The sequence below is a fragment of the Rhinatrema bivittatum genome, chromosome 1 (genome assembly GCF_901001135.1).
Source record: "Rhinatrema bivittatum chromosome 1, aRhiBiv1.1, whole genome shotgun sequence".
Taxonomy (NCBI): domain Eukaryota; kingdom Metazoa; phylum Chordata; class Amphibia; order Gymnophiona; family Rhinatrematidae; genus Rhinatrema; species Rhinatrema bivittatum.
The window spans coordinates 427288131-427310616 of record NC_042615.1 but is presented as its reverse complement, the minus strand read 5'-3'; the positions used below and the strand labels follow the sequence as shown (position 1 = coordinate 427310616).

Here is a 22486-nt window from a genome sequence, read left to right as displayed (position 1 = left end):
TAGCATGTGGAGTTTGTAAAAGGAATTTCTGACAGTAGTTGAAATATGATGAGACATGGATAATCTTGAGTCAAGGATTAGGTTATGGGCTTTTGAAACAATCGAAATATGCAGATTATCTAGAAGTAGGGATGATGGAGGACTACAGGCAAGAGTGTGGTATGGTTGAGAGATGAAAAATTTCTGATTTTAAAGCATTTTATTTGACTGTTATGGGTTAGCCATGAGTTAATAATTTTAATATAGAGACATCAGTAGAAAGTGTGGAGTGCCAAGATGTGGAGTAAGCTACCTGAGTCAATGGAGGATTGACAAGGTCACAAGGAGTGTCAGTGGGGGAAGCAAGATTTGAACCCTGACTTCTTTGGTTCTTAGCCTGCTAGTCTTATGATTACTAATCCATTTCTCTGTCACTCCCAAGCATTCTGTGCATACTTGGCAATTATATGGAGTGCAGTGATAGAAAAGGGTTTGAAAGTGTAGGTGTGAGGAACTGGTATTGGACTTCATGCTCTCCCACTTCTCTGCAGCAGCTCAGAGCGTAAGCCAAACCCAAGGTGCTACCCCCAAACTCCCCTGTCATGGAGCAGTTGAGTGAGCCAGAAAACATTTCCACTGACACTTCCCCTCACCCCAGCTCTGCCTCTACAGGCAGGAGGCTCCTAGTAGTCCTACTCATGTGTCATGTCCCAATGTGAAAAGCAACATTTTGGACTCTGTTTTTCTCTCTTCGTGGAGCTTAAGCATAATCTTCTCTAACCTGCTTTGTATAATGTTCCTTTCCACAGTGCCATGCGGGTGTGCTGGCTGCTGAGCAAAGATACGCGGTGCAGGCCTATAAAACTGCCCCACTTGGAAACAGTGGTGATAGGGCGAGGGCCCGAGACTGAGATAGTGGACAAGAAATGCTCCCGGCAGCAAGGTACGTGTAAGCACACTGCAGCATGTTCAAGTGCTTCAAAAGGGGAAGTCCCTGAATTGTACTTTTGTCGAATTTCACAAAAAAGGCCCTCGCCTGTATTAATGGCAGAAGAACTGTGAATAGCTTAAATTGTGGAACATACAAATACTTTATAAACCGTAGTGCACTGCTTTCTCTGGTTGCTGCATTAGTTTGGGATTCTGCAGGGGTCTCCTGTGATGATTTGAGAAAAACGGGGGACCTACTACCACAGCAGAAAAAAATACACTTCTGGGCATCCTGACGGCACACGCATGGCTGCTGTGAATTGCCAAGGAAATGATTCTTGCCGTTTGAAATGCTGCTGTTGGCCAATTTCTAAGAGGTTTTTGTGTGTGGCGGGGAATATTTCCTCCACCCCTCTAACTACTTAAGTGGCTGTGAGCAAAGTATTTTGTGGATTAGGGCCGCCCATCCCTTTCTTTTATTCTTTCCATATTTGAATGTGGATTTTAGATTTAGTTACCCATCTTTCCAAATCCAAGCTCAAGGCAAGTCACAATTAGAGACAGTAGATAGCTCCCTGTCCCAGAGGACTCACTATCAGTGTTTATATCTGAGACAGTGGAGGATTAAGTGACTTGACCAAGGTCCCAAGAAGCATCAGGTGGAGAAACAAGTTTTGAACTTTGGTTTTCCTGGTTCTCCGCCCTCTGCTCTAATCACTAAATTACTATTGACCACCACCCCCTTGCCTCCCCGACCCAGCCCTCTCCTCCTCCTTCCCCTTCCCTCCTTTCCATTACTCTGATGCTGCCAGCCCACTACTGTAGCCTTCCTTCTTGGTGCCAGCTGACGGGAAGGCAATTGCATGCCGCCACCTCACCCCAGCCCATGTGGGCCAACACAAGCACACCGTCTTCTGGCCTATGTAGGCTGATGCAAGCATGCCTCTGCCCTCTTCCAGCCTGCATGGGCAGATGCCAGTGTGGTGAAAGGTATCTTTCTCCTTCAGCCTTTGTGGGCTGGCATGCATGACCTGCTAAGAGCCTTGCACTACAGGCAGGGCTGGTGCAATGGTATTAGGCGCACCCTAGGTCAGTGGCTCCCAAGCCTGTCCCGGAGGAACCCCAGCCTCTCTGATTTTCAGGATTTGCACAATGAATGTGCATGAGATGGATTTGCATGCACTGCCTTAGTGGCATGAAAATTCATCTCTGCATGTTCACTGAGGGTAGGCTGAAAATCTGACTGGCTGGGGTTCCCTTAGGTTTGGGAGCCACTGCCCTAGATGAACCTTTAGCCTTGCACCCCTTTCCCCCTCCTCAAAAATAAAATTTTAGGCCCATGGGGCCCTCCTTCCCTCCCACCCATGCTTTTGATAATTAAACTCAACAATCATTATGATCACTACCACCACACCTCATAGAACAATCCTGTAAAAAAACACATAATTGGACATTATACTTTTAGGGGGTAATTTTCAAAGCATCTTACATGCATAAAACCCCCTCTTAAAACAGCCCTGGAGGGTGTGCGTGTAAAAATACACACGGATCCCGATTACACAATCACTTTTACACACGCTCGGTAGGCATTCCAGGAGGGCAAGTTTTGGCAGAGATAGGACTTCCATACAGGCTTTTGGCTTTTCAGACGTCTGTGTGTAAGTTTGTACATGCAGAAGGTCCACACTGTTTGGAGCAGGAATAGCTTCCTGCCTGTAACTTGTGCAGGTCCTAGAAGACCACCCCGGCATTTCCAAAGTGACTTTATACCCATAAAATCACTTTGAAAATTAGCAGTGAAGTCTGCGTGTAACGAGTTCAGGCAGACTTTACAGCTGTGTGCGGTGTTCTTTACCTTCTAAAATATTAAACTTTTGTTTCATGTATATACATAATCAGAAATCATGACACAGTGTCTGCTGAATGTGTCTGTGTTTTTTGGGGGTAGACCGCACAAAAACAATCAAATACCTACATTTACAAATTAAAAGAAATTTATATTGCATTGGTTGAACATAATCTCTGAAATAGCTGGCTAGGCTGAAGGAGAATGTTTTCTTTTACTATTCGTCACAGGAAAAAAATGTCTAATTCTGTTGTCACCTCAGTAACAGTGACAGAAACTCCCTCCATTACCATTGTAAAGTAACACAAATCCCTGCAAAATGTCTCACGCAACCCATGTAGCAAACCTGCCATACCATAACGGTACTAACTCTCAGAACTCAAACAGCCACAACCCTATATGAAAAGGCAACACTGCAAATATTCCAGCTGGGCTGCTACAGTACCCTAAACAGAGCCTACATGCTAGCAGAATATCTCACCTTGGTCATACTTGCAGTATACAGTCTCTTGCCAAATGCAGAATAAGAGACCACAAATTTAGAAAAGGGCAAATAAAAACTGAATTCTTCTGTTCTGTGCTATCCACCCTGATTTCATGACTCCCCTCCTGCTCCCTGCAGACAGAAAGGGATGGTGGAGGGGTGGGGGAAAACAAGGAGGGACTGGATTAGGGAGCAGAGTATTCTTTGCAGGGTCTGCTACAGGCTCATTCTTTCCCTCCCTGAATAACAGGAGGGGGAGGGACTGGATTAGAGAGTGGGAGTGGCCTTTCTTTGCTGTGCTTTGTGTTCTATCTGCTCCAGCCTCACCCTTCTCTTCCTGTTCCCTGCAAAACTGCCTGTTCTCTGCTGCCTGAGATTTGGGTCTCTGACCACTAGAGTCATGGGAGCAGAGCCCTGTGTGCTCATGAAATAGACTCCCAGCTATGCAAAACAACTGCCGCTTTTACCCACAGGTTAAAGCAACCCTGCATGTGTCCGATCACAATTAAAGCCCTTGGTTGTTTGGCATGTTTCTATGGGATGCAGAAAGGGTTTCACAGCTGCCTTTTCTTGTTGTCTTCTCTATAGTACAGCTGACAGCAGACTACAATAAAGGACATGTCAAGATAAAACAGGTAAACTGGGATGGACACAGTGGATTCTTAGTAATGGGGAAGTGAGGGTGAAGCCAGAGAAAAGGGTTCAGTGGTATCGCAGTAGGAAAGAAAAATGGAAGAACGACCGTATGGCTATCTGCCATAATATTCTGCATTTCCATGTCACTTATCTTTGCTCTCGCATGTGTCTGCTTGCAATCACAGAGGGGATGAAGAGGCTAAGATTGTGCCCCCTGGTCCCAGTTTCTTTTAGATGCAAACCCGTTTAAAAGTCCATATACGGATTACTTATCTTATAGACATTCAGTGGTGCCCATGCCACCCTTTTCATGCTGGATGGGAGACTGGAACATTGAACGGAGGTTGAGGTGAACGGAAGTTAAGAATAGTTGAAATAAAATGCAATGAAAGAGAGAAGCATTGTGGATAGCGTAAAGAAGATTGACCATCCAGCATGAAAAGGGTGGCGTGGGCACCACTGAATGTCTATAAGATAAGTAATCCGTATATGGACTTTTAAACGTGTTTGCATCTAAAAAATTTTTTAAAAAAGGAGATGGACATTCCATTTATTGATATAAGTGAATAAATGATTATATATAAGGCAAAGTCTACAGTATATCAATTCCTTTGATAATGCCTAGTACGATGGTCACTTTCCCTTAATCACTGGTGATTGTGTAGTTGAGCGTCATTGGAATATCATAATTTTGGATTTAGGTAGTTTTTATGGAGACATTTTTTATATGATAAACATTGTATTTGCATGTAGTTTGTGTTTAAAAACTGTGAAATGTTTCCAGTAAAAAAAAAAAATTTTTTTTTTTTTTGTACAATGAAGGATCTGAAACTTTCCATCAATTAGCAGGCTGAATTAGCCATTACATGTGGGTGATGTCATCGAGTGGCACTGAACGGACTCGTCTTTCCTAGATAGTGGAGCTTTGAGCTGTGTGGGAATTCCTGTGCGGACATTGCCTTGTGAGCCTCCTCAGTCATTTTTTGGTTGAGCACCTCACAGACTGTCTCTCCTTAAAAGGAATTTAGAGAGAACATATTATATCTTATTTTACCTTAATTTTCTTCAGATTTTTGTTGCCTTGCTGCCTCATCAGTCCCACAAAAGCTCTTTTCAGTGCTATTTAAAAAAAAAAAACTAGAGATACCATCACTGTTTTCTCTCTCTCTGAGAGGCCTTGCCTCAGCAAGATGTCACAGAGAAAGAAGCCAACTTGAGCGGCTTTAAGCAGTGCATTGTGGTAAGGTTATGTCCATCACTGATGGCCACGAAACTTTTATATCTGCCTGGGGCTGGAGCATCATCAGCAAAACTACAATGCATGTGGATGGATGTCGCCATGTTCTCAATGCTGTAGGACACACCACTTTGAGGAGCTGCATAAATCTCTGAGGAGTTGCAGCAGGTCCTCCTCCTGCAGTGTAAACTTGTCTGCCTTGCAGGGAAAAGAGCAGTGCAGCAACTCTTCTAAGTCTCCCCATGTCGGCACAGGCTGAGGCCTCAGGGTCAAGTTTGGGTGGTTGCCCTGCGTCGAAGAAAAAGCACCACCAATCGCTTGCACCACTTGAGTCAGCATTGAAGAAGCATAAACATTCAAAGCAGGATACCTCAAAGCTGGCATTCGTCATCAGTGCCATTGGCACAAGTTGCTTCGAATCACTTGGTGCAGAATCTTTCAATACACTCTATGCATGGTGCATCAAAACAACCAATGCCTGGCGCATGATGCATGAACAGGCTCGAGGTTCAGGGCATCAAAAGCACACAGTGCATCAAAGCACTTAGTGCATGAAGCATTGAGACATTCGATGCTAACTGACCACTCGGCGTAGATGGCATCTACACAAACCGCCTCAGCGCACTCAATGCGTGGCACATCTGTGATGAAACACCTGATTCCTTCCATGCATTCCAAACTCTGTGTTCCAGCTCTTCGATGCTCCTGATTCAGTGGACTTGAACCACAAGCAGAGGATGCACTGTACAGTGACCATGCTAGTGGCACTTCCATTTTTGCAGTGTCAACACATTCTTCTGGATTCCCCAATGTACACAGAATACCATATATCTAAACATGATGAGGTCCACATTCAGACATAGCCAGCTAAGTACGTTAGCCTGATAAGACTTATCCAGCTAACTTATCTGGGATATTCAGTGGTGCAGTCGTGCCACGAATATACTCGGATAAGTCTAAAGTTAGCTGGATAAGATAACTGGATAACTTTAGACCTACTCAATAGCAGATCTAAAGTTAGCCAGATATATATATTTTTAAATGTCTTATCCAGCTAAAATCTAGCTAGATAAGAGGCTGAATATGCCAAAACTTGCCATTTAAACAGATAACTTTGTTTGGCTCTTTGAAATCCTTGAAGTATTCTACTCCAGGTTTCCAATCCTGGAAGCTGCTCTACCAACACAACAGCACATCCAAGATCTGTGGGTGTACACAACTACCCCTTCCTCCTCCAATTTTCAGAGCATGTTCCCTGCCTAGATATTGGTGCAGGGGTTTCATCTGGAGACACCACATGCTTTATGTTCTGTAGTCCTACTCACTTTCGACTGATCACAGACCCAGTCTCAGGAACCCATCCTCATGTAGGGAGAGCAGCATAGAGGCCTTATTAATTGGATCAGATTACAGTTCTAATAAAAAGCTGCTGCTTTGCATTGTCCAAAATGCCTAGTGAGGCTCTTAAGCCAGTTTTGCAGAACCTGGTTTTGGCAATTCTAAGTAGCAGAGTCCCAGTTTTGCCCATAGAACTGTTCTTCAGGCTTCTTCCTCCTCTCACTCCATTGCAGTAGAGTCTTCCAGATTTGAAAGGATGGACCACGCAGTGCCAAAGGAGCTTTCTGGCTCACCTTCATCTTCATTTCACTCCTGGGTGAGTAATACAGTGCCTTTGGGTTCTGATGAGGACCCTACAAGCATACCTTTTAATCCTCTGCTAGAGCTACCTCCGGAAGAACTCTTCTACTCCGAATTCATCGAAAAGATGGCATGCACTTGGGTCCATGTTTGCAAGAACAAAAATCTCCCCTCTGTGCTTCTTGGCCTCCTTTAAATCCTTGATACCCCATCAGTGCCTTGCAAATGAGAATGTAGGAAACTCCTTTTTATGCCTTACCAATGGCTAGAAAATTGGACCTGAAATACAGAATTCAACAGTCTCCAGGATTTGGAGTTGTACAATTGCCACATAATTCAGTGGTAGTCAAATCCGCAATGAAAAAAGCAAAAAAGACACGCATACATCCAGAAAAAGACCACAGGTTCTTTGACCATTTTGGCAAAAAGCTATATCAAGCTTCCATGCTGTCTATATAAATTACTATTCTTCAATTCTACATAGTGCAATATAGCCATGTCTGCCTGCAAAAGGTGAAGCCAATTCTTCAGCCGGAGGAAGGGTCTGGCAGCTACCCTCAGCTGTTTTTGAATGTGGAAGAAGGTATTTGCCACCCCCCTACAGTAGGTATTCAAAATATTCAACTCAGTTTCTAGAACCTCTGCATCACCCATTGAAGCACGTCATATGATTTGGCTTAGGACTAGCAGTATTCGGGAGCACATGCAAGAGAAACTAACAGACCTCCCGTGTCTCAGATATAACTTGTTTGAGAAAAGCTTAGGGAGACCGTGGCACAGATAAAGGATCAAAATGTGGAGGTATAATCCCTCTTGATGGGACTTAAACAGCCACCTATACCATGACAGCCTTTCTGTCACTACAAGAGGTGCAACCTGGTCTTCAGTTCATACCTTTATATCCCACTACTGTCTTGATAACCTTTCAAAGACTGACAGTAGATTTGGATAGGCAATCTTGCAAAAATTGTTTTCATTGTAATTCATTCTCCACGGTGGGATCCAGCTTGCTTTTTAAGTAAATGTTCCACTGCAACCTTCAGCAGCATTCCTCATATGTAATGGCTAATTCAGTCTACTTATCGACAGAAAAAAAGTATGTTTGCTTACCATAAATGGTATTTTCCACAGAATTAGCCATGGACTTAGCTCTGGTATTGACTGAGGAAGCTCATGAGGCAAAGTTCATGAGACAAAGCCCATGACGGAGCTCCCACACATGCTCAGTAGAGTTCAAAGCTCTACTAGCTAGGAGAGACAAGTCCATTTGGTGCCGCCAGATGACAACACTCAAATGTAATTGATAAATTCCTCCTGCTATCTATGGAAAACTTTGTTTACAGTAAGCAAACTTGTTTTTATGCAAATTTATCACATAATTGCTACAGAGTTTTGAAATGTCACAGAATCTTGAACAATTTGCCTCAGGAAACTGGGGGCTATAGTTATAGGGGGAAAGAAGTAAAAAAAAAAGAGGTTTAAGCCTAGGTAGCTGTAAATAAGGGCTTATGGCACAGTATCCCAAATGGAATTCAAAGGAGCAGGAAGAAGCTGCCTATGCACAAATAAAATAAATCTAACTTGTGCCAGAAGAAAATAAAAATAGTTTTTGAAGCCAAACAGTGAATAAACTTGAACTTTTAATTTTTATGCCTAATTAAAAACTGCTTGAAGTCAAAGGGTATTTTGTGCTCTAGACTCTCTGTATTCTGAGTGTAATTCCAGGTAATTCTGACTCTCAGTAGTCTATGCCAAGATAATAACTATGTTTCTTCTACACAGATAGGAATTAATCCAACCAGTGTAGATTTTGTGGACGTTGGTAAGGACCAAGGGGTGAAGCTAAAGCCAGGACAAGTTCTCCACATTGTAAACAGACTTTACCCCTACACTATAGAATTCTCTGAAGAAGTAGGGGAGCAACCCTCGGAGACGCTTACAAAGGGAAATAGTACCAAGAGGCTTTATGAAAGCTCCCAAGGCGATAGCACAGAAACCAGGAAGAGCATTAAAGTGGAACATTCAAAGTTGCAAGATGTGCCTTCAAATTCTAAACCAAGCAATAGTAATATCTCCTCCACGAAACATACTGAAATTTCCAATGAAAAGGTAAGTAAGTTGCACTGTTAGAGGAAAAATAGCATGAAAACTTTATTTGAGCTTTTTCACCCACATTACAGTGCCCATGGCTCTTTCTTTTTGTTCCACTCTGTTCTACTCCACCCCCAGTTTCATTAGTTGAACTGCAACTTAGCTCCATCACCTGCTAATATGGCTCTCGCTTACACCTTTGCTGTACTTTGTCCAGTCAACCCTATTGATCACTTCCATATAGATAGATAGATACACACACATCTCTCTGTCTGTCACTTTATGTCCCAGTAAGTGTGCATTGTGCTGAGCAATGCTGTGCAGAACCCCAGTCAACAATGGGGCTGGAGGAAGGCAGCACTACAGATGGGACAAGCAGATGGGAAGAGAACCCAGGCAATGACATTGTGTGTACTAAATGAGGCACAGCCTTACAGGAATACACAATCATAGGGTTGGAGGGAGGCAGCGGCGGACATACTGGAATAGGACTCTACAGCTGAAGAAGTAGGAGGGTTGAAAAAAGAGGAGGCCTAGCTTTCAGTTGAGAGAGGAGGGAGATGTATGTTATTTGTTGAATTGTCAATGGGTCACATCTCATGGTCTTCCTGAACCATCCATGACAGTTCCACTCTATCTTTAATTCCATTTTTGTGTCTACAGCCCCCATCCCTTCCTCATTGTCCCCAACTTTTTCACAGCTTCTTTCTCAATAGTCTCCTCAATCTATTCATCCATTCCCCTACCAACATATGTGCTCTCCTTACACCTAACATAGTAACATATAATAATGACAGCAGAAAAAGACCAAAATGGTCCATCTAGTCTGCCCAACAAGCTTCCCAAGGTAGTAACTGCCTCTCTTGCCTTTCTCCCCTCCCCCTGCATTATCTGACATCATCCTTGACTCCAAGCCAGCTAGTTGTAGGAAGAACCCATTCACACTCCCCTTCCTCTAGAGTTTAGACCCGTTACATTCATACACTACCTCAGTCTCTCTCTTCCCTATTATCTTCCCCACTAAGAACATAAGAAAATGCCATACTGGGTCAGACCAAGGGTCCATCAAGCCCAGCATCCTGTTTCCAACAGTGGCCAATCCAGGCCATAAGAACCTGGCAAGTACCCAAAAACTAAGTCTATTCCATGTTACCATTGCTAATGGCAGTGGCTATTCTCTAAGTGAACTTAATAGCAGGTAATGGACTTCTCCTCCAAGAACTTATCCAATCCTTTTTTAAACACAGCTATACTAACTGCACTAACCACATCCTCTGGCAACAAATGCCAGAGTTTAATTGTGCGTTGAGTAAAAAAGAACTTTCTCCGATTAGTTTTAAATGTGCCCCATGCTAACTTCATGTAATCTGGTCCATCCTTAAAAGAATACATCTTTTATCTCCACTTACTGTTCCCACTCCCTTCCATGCTGTTCACCACCATGAATTCTTTCTGACCACTTCCATTTTTGACACATTGCAGTTTGAAATTTGAGAGTCCCATTCTACAGAAGCTACCCTGCTGCATTTGTTTGACTGTCTTTTTACAGCTAAAAATACTGGTTGTAATTCTATACAGATTTATATAAAAAAGATGGGATGACTAAAAATGATGATATTGTCGCTTATTTGTCAGAGGTACAACTATCGAGTCTGAATTTGGAGCAACAGGAAATGTTAAATAAAAAGATTTTGGTGGATGAAGTTGTATCTGCTATTAGAGGGCTAAAACTGGATAAATAGCCAGGTCTAGATGGTTGCACAGCCCATTTTTATAAGCGTTTCTCCCATCATTTAGCAAATTCCTTGTGTAAATTATATAACCATCTATTGGAGGCTAGTGAGTTGCCACCATCAATGCATCTGTCAAGTATCACTGTTATTCCTAAGCCAGGGAGGGATAATACAGTTTGTGGGTCATATAGACCTATATCATTACTGAACATTGATGTTAAGATATAAGCTAAAATATTGGCTGACAGGCTGACAAGACTGATGCCAGAGTTAGTGCATGCTGATCACTCACAGTTCATAGCAGGATGGAACACATCGGATAATATTCAGTGGGTCCTAAATCTAACTTGGACTGCAAAGGATAATAATCAAGAAGCTTTACTCCCATCAATTGATGCCGAAAAGGCTTTGGATAGAGTCCATTGGCAATTTATTTATAAAATTCTAGAAAAATATAGATTGGGATTACGGTTTAATACTTGGATATGGAAATTATATGCTTCACCCCAAACTACTATTAAAATAAATGGAGGGTTATAAGAAAATTATTCCTTACCTGCTAATTTTCGTTCCTGTAGTACCATGGATCAGTCCAGATGGTGGGTGATGTCCCCTGTCCAGCAGATGGAGTCAGACAAGAACTTTAGAGGGTGCTGCCACATAAGCCAGCACAACCAGTCTCCCTCTTCAGTAACTAGACTATCAAAGCCATAGAAAGAGAGAGGAGGGATCAAGTTAACTATGGTAAACGAGAACTTTGAACTAGAACAGAATCTTATTCAACTGCAATCTTGCAAAGAGAACTGTGAAAATTGAAGCCACAGACACAGAACAGACACCCAGAGATACCAAGAAAGAATTTGAGCAGTAGATCCCAGCAAACAACCCCAATGCCCAAAAAAAATTCAGAGGGAGGGCGTCTGGACTGATCCATGGTACTACAGGAACAAAAATTAATAGGTAAGGAATAATTTTCTTTTCCCTGTACTTACCAGGATCAGTCCAGATGGTGGGATGTACCAAAGCTTCCCTACTGAGGGTGGGTCCTGGATGACCCTGCTCGAATTACCCTGTCGCCAAACGATCCGAGTGTGGATGACTGGATATCCAGGCGATAATGCCGAGCAAAAGTATGCAAAGACTTCCAGGTGGCCGCTCTGCATATCTCTTTAGGAGAGATGGATTGACTCTCCGCGCAGGAAGCTGCCTGAGAACGAAGAGAGTGGGCCCGGATATTCAGCGGAGGTTGCTTCCCCGCGCCTATATACGCTGCCGTAATAGCTTCTTTCAGCCATCGAGCAATCGTCTTCGATGCCCTGGACCCCTTCTTGGGACCGGACCAGAGGACGAAGAGGTGGTCCGACAAATGAAACTCGTTCGTGACCTCCAGGTAACACATAAGTACTCGCTTAACATCAAGCTTACAGAGAATCCTAGGGTCTGTTGGCGAAAAGGAAGGGAGTTCCACCGTTTGGTTCATGTGAAAGGCTGAGACCACCTTGTGCAAAAAGGAAGGAACCGTGCGCAGGGTGACCCCCAAGTCAGTGAGCCGCAAGTACGGTTCCCGACAAGAGAGGGTTTGGAGTTCGGAAACACGACGAGCCGAGGAGATGGCTACGAGGAATACCGCCTTGAGAGTGAGATCCTTGAGGGTAGCGGAACGTAGAGGTTCGAATGGAGGGCCCCCCAGGATCCGTAAGACCAAGTTGAGGCTCCATGATGGACAGGGAGCCTGAAGGGGCAGCTTCAAATGTTTCACCCCCTTAAGGAACCGGATGACGTCCGGGTTCGAGGAAAACGGGAGTGCCTGACCCCCTTGGATAAGAGATCCAAGGGCCGCAACCTGTACCCTCAGGGAATTGTAGGCTAGACCCTTCTCTAGATCCGCTTGCAGAAAAGAGAGGATGTGAGACACAGAAGCCGTCCGCGGGTGGACTGAGTGGTTCGTGCACCAAGACTCGAAGACCTTCCATAAGCGACGGACGTGGACTTCTTCCTAGAATGAAGGAGGGTGGGGACCACTGCCTCTGGATAACCGCGGCGTCTTAGCCTGCGCCTCTCAAAAGCCAAGCCGCAAGACAGAAGTGATCTGCCTTGTCGAAAAATACTGGGCCCTGGCGTAGGAGATTCGCTAGGTGACCTAATCGGATGGGTCCGTCTATTGCTAGGTCGAGCAGGTCTGCGAACCAAGGACGACGGGGCCACTCTGGGGCGACTGTGATGACCTGCCCTTTGTGCGACTCGATCCGACGAAGGACCCTGCTCACTAGGGGCCACGGCGGGAATATGTAGAGAAGAATGTGACTGGGCCACGGCAGGACTAGAGCATCTACGTCCTCAGCGCCGTGTTCTCTTCTGCAACTGAAGAAGCGAGCTGCCTTTGTGTTGCGAGCAGTCGCCATGAGATCCAGGTGAGGAGATCTCCAACACTGTACTAGTAGCTGCATCGCCTCCTCGGAGAGCTCCCACTCTCCGGGGTCAAGCCTTTGACGACTGAGAAAATCTGCTTGGATGTTGTCCACTCCCGCGATGCATGAGACCGCTAGCTTGGCAAGGTGGAGTTCCGCCCATGCCATGAGCTTGCCGCTTCCAAGGAGACATGGCAACTTTGCATGCCGCCTTGACGATTTATGTATGCCACCGTGGTCGCGTTGTCCAAGAGTATCCAAACCGCCCGATAGCGAACGAGAGGAAGAAAACACTTCAGCACTAACCAGACCGCTCTGGACTCCAGGCGATTGATTGGCCAGGCCGTCTGCGGTTTCGACCATTGTCTCTGCACAGAGCTTGACTGGCAAACCGCACCCCAACCTGAGAGGCTGGCATCCGTAGTGACTATTACCCATTCCGGTATGTCCAGGGGCATTCCCTGTTCCAGGTGATGTGGATCCATCCACCATCGTAGGCTGTCTCTGGCGGCTATTGGTAGGGGAAAGACAGCTTGAAAGTCCCTCGACACGGGTTTCCAGTGGGAGAGTAGCGCCCTTTGCAGAGGACGAAGGTGCGCAAAAGTCCAAGGCACTAGATCAATCGTGGAAGCCATGAATCCCAGTACTTGCAGGTAATCCCAAGCTGTGGGTAAAGAGAGACCAGAAAAATGCTGGACCTGCTCTATTAGCGTCTGGGCCCGATCCGGTCATAGGAATACCTTGCCGATCGACGTGTCGAACCGCGCTCCCAGGAAGTCCAGTGTCTGGGACAGGGTGAGGTTGCTCTTGGTATAGTTGATAATCCAGCCGAGAGACTGGAGGAGCTGTACCACTCTGTCGACTGCCCGCCAACCTTGCATTAAGGTTTTTGCTCAGATAAGCCAGTCGTCCAGGTAAGGATGCACAAAGATTCCCTCTCGGCGGAGAGCAGCCGCCACTATCACCATGACCTTCGTAAAAGTCCTCCGTGCCGTTGCCAGACCAAACGACAGGCCCTGGAACTGGAAGTGCTGACCCAAGATCTTGAACCTGAGGAAGCGGTGATCGCCTTGCGGATTGGAATGTGGAGGTAAGCCTCTGTAAGGTCTAGGGAGGCCAGGAATTCTCCCCGATGGACTGCCGCAATTACCAACCGCAGGGTCTCCATCCTGAAGTGAGGGATCTTGAGGGACTTGTTGACTGCCTTTAGATCCAGGATCGGACGAAAAGTGCCCTCCTTCTTGGGGACCACGAACTAAATGGAATAGTGGCCTCTTCTCAATTCCGTGAGGGGCACTGGCGCAATTGCTCCTAGAGCCAGGAGTCAATCGAGCGGTTGACGCACGGCTAGCTGCTTCTGAGGTGAGCCGCAGGGGGAGAAAAGGAATCTGTCTCTTGGGGACCGAACAAAATCCAATGCGTAGCCTTGTTTTAAGATGTCGAGGACCCACTGATCTAACGTGATCCGGACCCACTCCTAGTAGAAGAGAGAAAGCCGGCCCCCTATTTTGGGCATCGAAGAGTGGGTCAGTCTGGCATCATTGAGGCTTGGAGGACACACAGTGGGCCATTCCATCCTTGGCCAGCCTGCGCTCATGAAAGGGCCGGGTCCAGGTTTGTAAACGGGAAGAAGGCATCCGCGGCGTTTGCTGCCTCATGGTGCGGAAACGGCGTTGACTACGATACCTACTTCTGGATGTATTGAACGATCTCGTGGACCATGGACTAGAACCTTCGGGGGGGCCTCCCAGAGGGGCCTCCCAGCCTGCGACTGAATTACTCCAGAATATAAGAATTACTCCAGAATATAAGGAAGCATTGTAAAGGTCAGCCAGCAGAGCTGCCAGGACATCTCTAAGTTCCCTTAGGGCCCTCAGATTTATCCTTTCCAGCCCCATTGCCTTATCTACTTTGTTTAGTTAGCTCCTCACAAACGCTTTTCTGAAAATCGATTGAGGTTTGCCTCACTGCCATCCTTATTTGTGTTTTTTGTGGTCCTGCTCCAGCCTCTTTAACAGTGAACACCTTTGAGTCTCACAATGCCAATTTTGCATTTCCTTCTTTCACTAACCTATCTAAAAAATAAAAAAATTCTTGTCCCCCCATTTTACTGTATTTGCTATTTTTTCTTCTATTTGACATTTTGCAGTCCTGACTACTTTCCCAGCTTCTCTCAATTTTTCCAGATATGGTCACCTGTCTTCCTCTTTCTACGATCTCTTGTAGTTCAGTCTCTCTGTAGTTCTAGGTTACAAAATAGTGGTGTGGGGATAATTTTTCTTTTAGGTGGGTGGGAAGAGTGAATATCGGCAGTGGAGTTACACTGCTTCCCTCCCTCCCCCACTTTGGTGATCCTGGACCACACTGGAACCACCAGTTTCTATAGTAATTTTACTGGGCTTCTTAAGTATAATGTTTTCTCTCTCTTCTCTTTCAGAGTCATACAGGGCATTGGAGCCAAGGACTGAAGACCTCTATGCAGGACCCCTCCATGCAGGTCAGACTCCTACACCGTCGTCGTATTTGGACTAAAAATAAATGATCTGAACACTGACAAGCCAGTTCCACATATAATGCCCTTGCATCATCTTCTCTCTGTCTCTTGACAATCAATGCTATTGTTATTGAAATGATGTGATTTTTGTGTTTAAGCACATCTCCCACACTTGTCTCTGTAGTAAGGGAAAACTGCAGCCTTTCTCTTGTTTGTGCCAGGTTTACAAAGACGAAAGGATTGTGGTTATTAAGGACAAGTACCCCAAAGCCCGTTACCACTGGTTAGTTTTGCCATGGGAATCCATCTCTAGTCTGAAGGCCATAAGGAAGGAGCATCTGGAGCTGCTGCAGCACATGCACGTGATTGGGGAAAAGCTGGCACGGGACTGCCCAGAATCAGACAGCGTAACATTCAGACTAGGGTACCACGCCATTCCCAGCATGAGGTGAGAGCAGGAACAAAGCTTGCATTTTGTATTTCGCCTTCTTACACGCACACCCACACACACACACATTTATACATATATATATATATATATATATGTATAAATTATATACACATAATACTTGGGAATCGCCAAGTTCTTTTATTTGTTGTCATTGGTCACATTTTTGGAAACTGATGTGGGTTTGACTTTATTTTGAGAATGGGGGAAGAAGTATACCTGTTTTCTGTGTGGGGATAGCACAACAAGACTCTCAGAAACTTTGGTGGTTGCATACAGTAGCCTCCCAGTGAGCCTCGTTGGGGTCAGGGGGATATCAAAACTGTAATGGAATGCAAAAATGCATGGGACGACTGCAGTCATGAGCGGCAGGGAAGCAGCGGTAAAGCCAGAAATCAGGCTAAAGAAAATGGTTTGACGAGATGGACCCTGCAGTCTTTATCTTCATCACTTTCTTTGCTCTTCTGATGAGCTTTATTTTTTTTTTTGGGGGGGGGGGGAAGGTTTGCTGTTGGGCTCCATACGCACAAGTGGTGGTGTCTACAATTTCCTTTTTTTGAGCCCTGGATGTGATTGAGCCATGCCATGCTCTCCTGTGTTCTGCAGGCCTAATGGAAACGTGCAAAAACTTTCATGCTGTAGAAAGAAGGGCCAAAACCTACATAAGGCATATTCAACTTGAGTAATAGAAATCATGTGCTTTGCTCTTTTTTTTTTTTTTTTTCTTTATTATCATAGGGTCACCTGCAACGGTAGTATAGCAACACAAATGTCAGAGGCCGTACCTCTTGGGAACTTAAAAGACGGTTAGAGGTGAAATCTCCTGGATGGATGTTGGCAAAGTTTTGTGAAACTTTTCCCATATGTCTCAAAAGTGGTGTTTCTTATTCAGAGTAAAGCGACGATACATAGAGCCATATTCCATTTGATACAACTCATTCATCAAATTGCTCCATTGCGATTGTGATGGAGGATTAGAGTCGATCCAACGTAGGAGGATACACTTTTTTGCGATAATACAGGCTTTGAATAAAAACAGTATGTTATCCACATTTATGCTGGATTCACCATTGTCAACATTTAAGAGGCAAAAGGAACAGGACCAGCGAATCTCAGTGCCTTCCAAATTAGATAAGAGCAGACGAATGCTTACCCAAAAGACATGTTTTGCAGAACAGTGCCATAGGCAGTGTATCAAAGTGGCTTGTGGTTGAGCACATTTAAGACACGCATCAGTGGATATTAAACCCAGTGTCTTTGCTCTGGCAGATGAAATAATAGTTCTGTGGAATATGCGTTGTTGCAGTTCCCGGAGAGATACATTGCTCATCATCTTGAATAGAGATGAATAAGAGTATTGAAGCATGGAAACATCCAGCGTTTCGGTGCAGTCCCTAGACCATTTTGGAAGCAAGGAAGGAAAAACATTGAATGAATGGGCCGCATTGTAGGTGCTTTGCTCTTTAATAAAGGACATGAATCCTGATCAGCTTACACCTTAATAAGTTTTTGTGCAAACTAGGTCTTAATGTTAGATGCACATTTTTTTAAGATGGGGGATGAAGTGGGGGACTGGTGCTGCTTGGACTGTGCTATACATTTTTTTTTTTTTTTTAATCAGGGAGGAGGGCCTAAGAATATCCCTTCTGCACTAAACGTGAGCTCTCAAAGGCAGACTGTAAAAGGGAACGAGTAGTATCCTCATGAGCCAATGGACCTGACCCAATAGGTTCCCTATAGACAGGAACCACAGAGGACTCTTGCACAAAACAAGAGACAGATCCACAAACCACAGGCATCATGGACACTCCAGGACCACCAGAAGAACCAGCCCTAGGTTCTTCTGTTGAATTATTATTATCTTCGTCCAAGTAAAAAATTAACACAAGCTCTCTCCTCGCAGCCACTTCTGTATAAAGTCATCTACACCTGCCAGCTGCGAATCTCTCCTGTGACTGAAGAAGCAGCACTCTACACAGTCGTGCTGATCGCCATCAGGTCCAGAAAATAGTTCTAGAATGTGCCAACTGAGCTAGTTGGACTGCAGGTTCTCTGTGCTCACTATGTGTGAATTCAACAAGGCCAGAAGATTCTTCTCTGCCCACTATAAAAGCAGATCCATTTCCATGGAGATCTATGGACTCCGATTTCCTTCCTGATGATTTTTTTCATACTACCACTCCGAGTTCCTTTCTGATGATTCTATAGACTACCACCATGGTATTGCTGTACATCATTCTCACTTGCTTGCTGTGCAACAGAGACAAGAATTCCAGAAAGACTAACCGAATCGTCCAGGATTCAGTTGGTTGATGGATGAAATTACCTCCAATGAGGACCACAGCCCCTATTGCATGGAGATCCTGACAATGGGCTCTCCAGCCCTTTTTGACTTGCGTCTGTGGTAACCATCATCCATACAGGGGGTACCGTCAAATATCACTCTCATCGCCTTTCCGAGTAATTGCGGTACAAATTCCGGGAGCAGCAGACGAAATGCCTGAGCCTCCCAATGGTGGAAGGGCCAGCTAGCCTCCCTTGAGGATCACAGAATCTATGCTGAGAGTTATCTGTAGTGAGAGAAGGGAATTTAATACCAGTCTTCCAGCTCCACTCCCTACATCCCCTTAGCCTGCTCTGCTTCCTATTTCCACTGAGCTTTCCTTCTCTGATTGCCTCCCGGTTTCTCTTCCCATCCCTCCCCAGCAGGTTCCTCCTTACCCAGCTGCCCTCTTCTGCAGGCTTGCTTGACCCATCCCTTCAATGCTGCCCACTCTTCATCAGCATGTTAGGCTTCCCTTCATTGGCAAGCTCATCTTTCCCTGTACGTACCAGGATCAGTCCAGACTGCTGGGTTATGCCTCCCCTCCAGCAGATGGAGTCAGAGAGAAAACTGAAAGCACCCCCTAGATATACTGGTGTGCCACCTGCCAGCCCTCAGTATTTCCTCTGACTCCAGCAGATCGAGAGGCATAACCTGCGGTCCTGTCCTGACTAAATTTAATATCAGGTGTATTCTTCTCTTTGTCTGACTAAATTGTCTGCACTGTCTAGATCAATGCAAGGGGACGCTTGGTTCTCTTTAGTTTAAAAAAAAAAAAAAAAAAGAAGTCATTATGTGACTGGATTTTCTGTGGGAGTTTTATTTGGCTATCGCAAGTTTTAAAGGCAGGCGTGGAGAGCTTGACTCTCCCTCTTTTTGCCCGGATTAGGTTCCCTTGGTCCTGCGGGGGAGTTTACCGGTGGGCCGGTCACCCCCCCCCCCCCCTGTTTATACCAGTGGTCTACTAACTGAAGAGGGCTCTTTTTAAAAAAAAAAAAAAAAAAATAAATAAAAAATAAATAAATAAATTTCCTTCGCAGCCACGTAAGTCCTGCTGGGGGCAGGCAGTGCTCTATTTAAAAGCCCTAGCCTGCCGCGCACACCAGGGACTCCGGAGGGGGTGGCTTTCTGTTCACCCGGCGATTTGGCGATTCTCTGCTTGGCGCGCTTTTAGTGCTGTACAGGAGCTCTTACCTTTGGCGCCGTTTTTTCTCCTACTTCTGAATGCCGCGGTCTTCGGCCTGCACGGCCTGTGGCAGGGCGGGGGCGCGACTCTCCAGGGAGGGCCTCTGCTCCCGTTGTATTCCCGGGGGCGAGGGACCCTCCCGGGGGCCGAGCGCTGCCCGCAGCGGCACTTTGGCTTCTTCTTCTGCTCGGCAGGGGAGACTGGCGGCCGCGCGGTCGTCGGCCCCGCCTCCCTGTGGGAGGGAGCCGGCGGCCATTTTAGACACGCGGCAGCCTGCCGAGGTGGAATCGGAGGAGGAGGGTTCCTCTCCCCTATCGCCGCCTGCCTTAAGCCCGCGCAGTGAAACTGCACTGGATGGTCCTCCAGCCCCTCCCCCCACGGGCTCCACTAAAAGGAGAGTTCCTTTCTCATCAAAGTTTGTACTGTTAATGCATCAGGCATTTTTAGAGGCAGAGGCAGGCTGGGAGCCGGATGACCCTCCCCCCGCGAAGGTTCCTAGGGTTTCTCCCAGCACAGGCTTAGCGGGGGCGACTGGAAAAGCGGGAGCTTCAGGGGGAACCGGCAATATATCTTTTGGGGGCACAGGTGATCCTGGAAGACTTGATGTCGACCAGGGATCTCCGGATGCTGCGGAGGCAGGGGTCTCGGAACCACAGGAGGCTCTCGAGGGGGATGACCCCGAAATTTTACGCCTGTTTGGCAAGGATGAGCTTAATTTTCTCATCCAGCATGTGTTAAAGGAATTAGAGATTCCCGCCCCGCAGCAAGACACAGATACGTCTACGGGGGATGTTGCAATGGCGGGTTTGAGGGCCCCTCCGCAAACTTTTCCCTTGCATCCCAAAGTGGTGCAGCTGGTTTCTAAAGAATGGGAAGTTCCAGAGGCATCCCTGCGTGTTAGCAGGGCGATGAATAAGTTGTACCCTCTGCCCGCACAGTCTTTGGAAATTTTTAAGGTTCCTGCCGTGGATTCGGCGGTCACCGCTGTGGTGAAGCATACTACCATTCCGGTCACGGGAGGAGTAGCGTTGAAGGATCTTCAAGACAGAAAGTTAGAGGTTCTCCTGAAGCGCATGTTTGAAATAGCGGCCTTAGGAGTCCGGGCAGCGGCTTGTAGCAGTATGGTGCAGAGAGCCACTCTCCGCTGGGTTCAGCAATTGCTTACCACTCAGGAGCTGCCGCCTGCCGAGGCGGAGCAGGCTAACTGTGTGGAGGCGGCGGTTGCTTACACAGCGGACGCCTTGTATGATTTGTTACGAACCTCTGCCCGTACTATGTCCTCAGCGGTCGCTGCTCGACGATTACTTTGGCTTCGCCGTTAGTCGGCGGACGCCTCGTCCAAGTCACGTTTAGCCGCTTTCCCCTTCAAGGGGAAGTTATTGTTTGGTGAGGAATTGGACCAACTCATCAAGGACCTGGGGGATAATAAGGTATATAAATTGCCGGAGGACAAGCCCCGTCAGTTTCGTCCTTTCGGGAATGCGCGATCCCGGTTCAGGGGCAGCGCAGATTTCGCCCCGGTAGGGGCGGTTCTTTTTCACAGAAGCAGCAAGGTCCGAGGTCGCAATCGTGGTCTCCTTGGTCTTCTTCCTTTCGTGGCAGGCGGCCGCAGCGATTGGGATCCTCACAGCAACCATCCGCCGGGAAACCTTCCCAATGAAGGCGCGCTGGCCCACTCCTCCTTCCCCCGCATCGGAGGTCGTTTATCCCTGTTTTGGGAGGAGTGGGCCAAAATCACGTCAGATCAGTGGGTTCTCGACGTGGTACGCTACGGTTACGAATTGGACTTTGCTCGACCCCTCCGGGACTTTTTTATGATATCTCCTTGCGGGCCTCGGGAAAAGCAACTGGTTTAGCCCAGACGGTAAATCACTTACGGGCCCTCGGAGCAGTGCTACCCGTTCCCTCGGACGAGACGAGAAAGGGCCGCTATTCCATTTATTTCCTAGTCCCGAAGAAGGAAGGTACGTTCCGTCCTATCCTGGATTTGAAGCGGGTAAACAAGGCGTTACGTGTTCCCCGGTTTCGCATGGAAACCCTACGATCTGTTATTGCGGCCGTCCACAAGGGAGAATTTTTGGCTTCTTTGGATCTCGCCGAGGCATACCTTCACATTGGAATCCGGGAACGTCATCAGAGATATCTGAGATTCATGGTGTTGGGAGAACACTACCAGTTTTGCGCCCTTCCTTTTGGCCTAGCTACGGCTCCGAGAGTGTTTATCAAAATTCTTGTGGTGGTCGCAGCCTTCCTGCGACGTCAAGGAATATTGGTACATCCCTACTTGGACGATTGGCTCATCCGGGCGAAATCGGAGAGCGAGTGCAACCAGGCTGTCCAGTTGGTGATACAGCAACTTCAGTCGCTAGGCTGGGTAGTCAACTTTGCAAAGAGCCAGCTGCTTCCAAGTCAACGGTTGGAATTTTTGGGAGCACGTTTCGATACCCTGGTAGGCAAGGTATTCCTGACTCGGCAGAGGATGGAGCATCTGATGTTTCAGGTACGGAGGCTTCTGGATCTCCAATTGCCCACGGCCTGGGATTATTTGCAAGTCATTGGACATATGGTGTCTACTCTGGAGATGGTGCCATGGGCTTTTGCTCATATGCGGCCGTTGCAAAGGGCTCTCCTTTCTCGCTGGGACCAGAAATCCGAGGATTACGGAGTGCAGTTACCACTGTTGGAGCCGGCGCGGTCCAGCTTAGCGTGGTGGTTGGTTCCGGACAATCTTTTGCAAGGAGTGGACCTCGAGCCCCCCCCTTGGGTCATAGTGACGACGGATGCCAGTCTGACCGGCTGGGGAGCAGTCTGTCAATCACGGACGGTACAAGGGGCGTGGACCCCTCGCCAAGCGTCTTGGTCCATCAACCGTCTGGAGACCAGGGCAGTACGCCTAGCCTTGCGTCAGCTTCTGCCTATGGTACGGGGTCGGGCGGTTCGAGTCCTGACAGACAACGCAACCACGGTAGCATACATAAATCGCCAGGGCGGCACGAGAAGTCAGCAGGTGGCGGTCGAAGCGTCCTTGTTGATGACCTGGGCGGAGCGCCACC

General features: G+C 46.7%; 1 protein-coding gene across 1 annotated transcript in view; it reads left to right on the top strand.

Moving 5' to 3' along the window:
• APTX (aprataxin) overlaps positions 1-22486 on the top strand; it is a 46640-nt gene that overhangs the window by 5738 nt on the left and 18416 nt on the right. Inside the window, exons 2-6 of the mRNA XM_029604034.1 lie at positions 789-922; positions 3828-3874; positions 8533-8859; positions 15420-15479; positions 15698-15924. Of these exons, the coding sequence (XP_029459894.1) occupies positions 793-922; positions 3828-3874; positions 8533-8859; positions 15420-15479; positions 15698-15924 (791 nt within the window). The 5' untranslated portion in view covers positions 789-792. The remainder of the gene's footprint in view (positions 1-788; positions 923-3827; positions 3875-8532; positions 8860-15419; positions 15480-15697; positions 15925-22486) is intronic.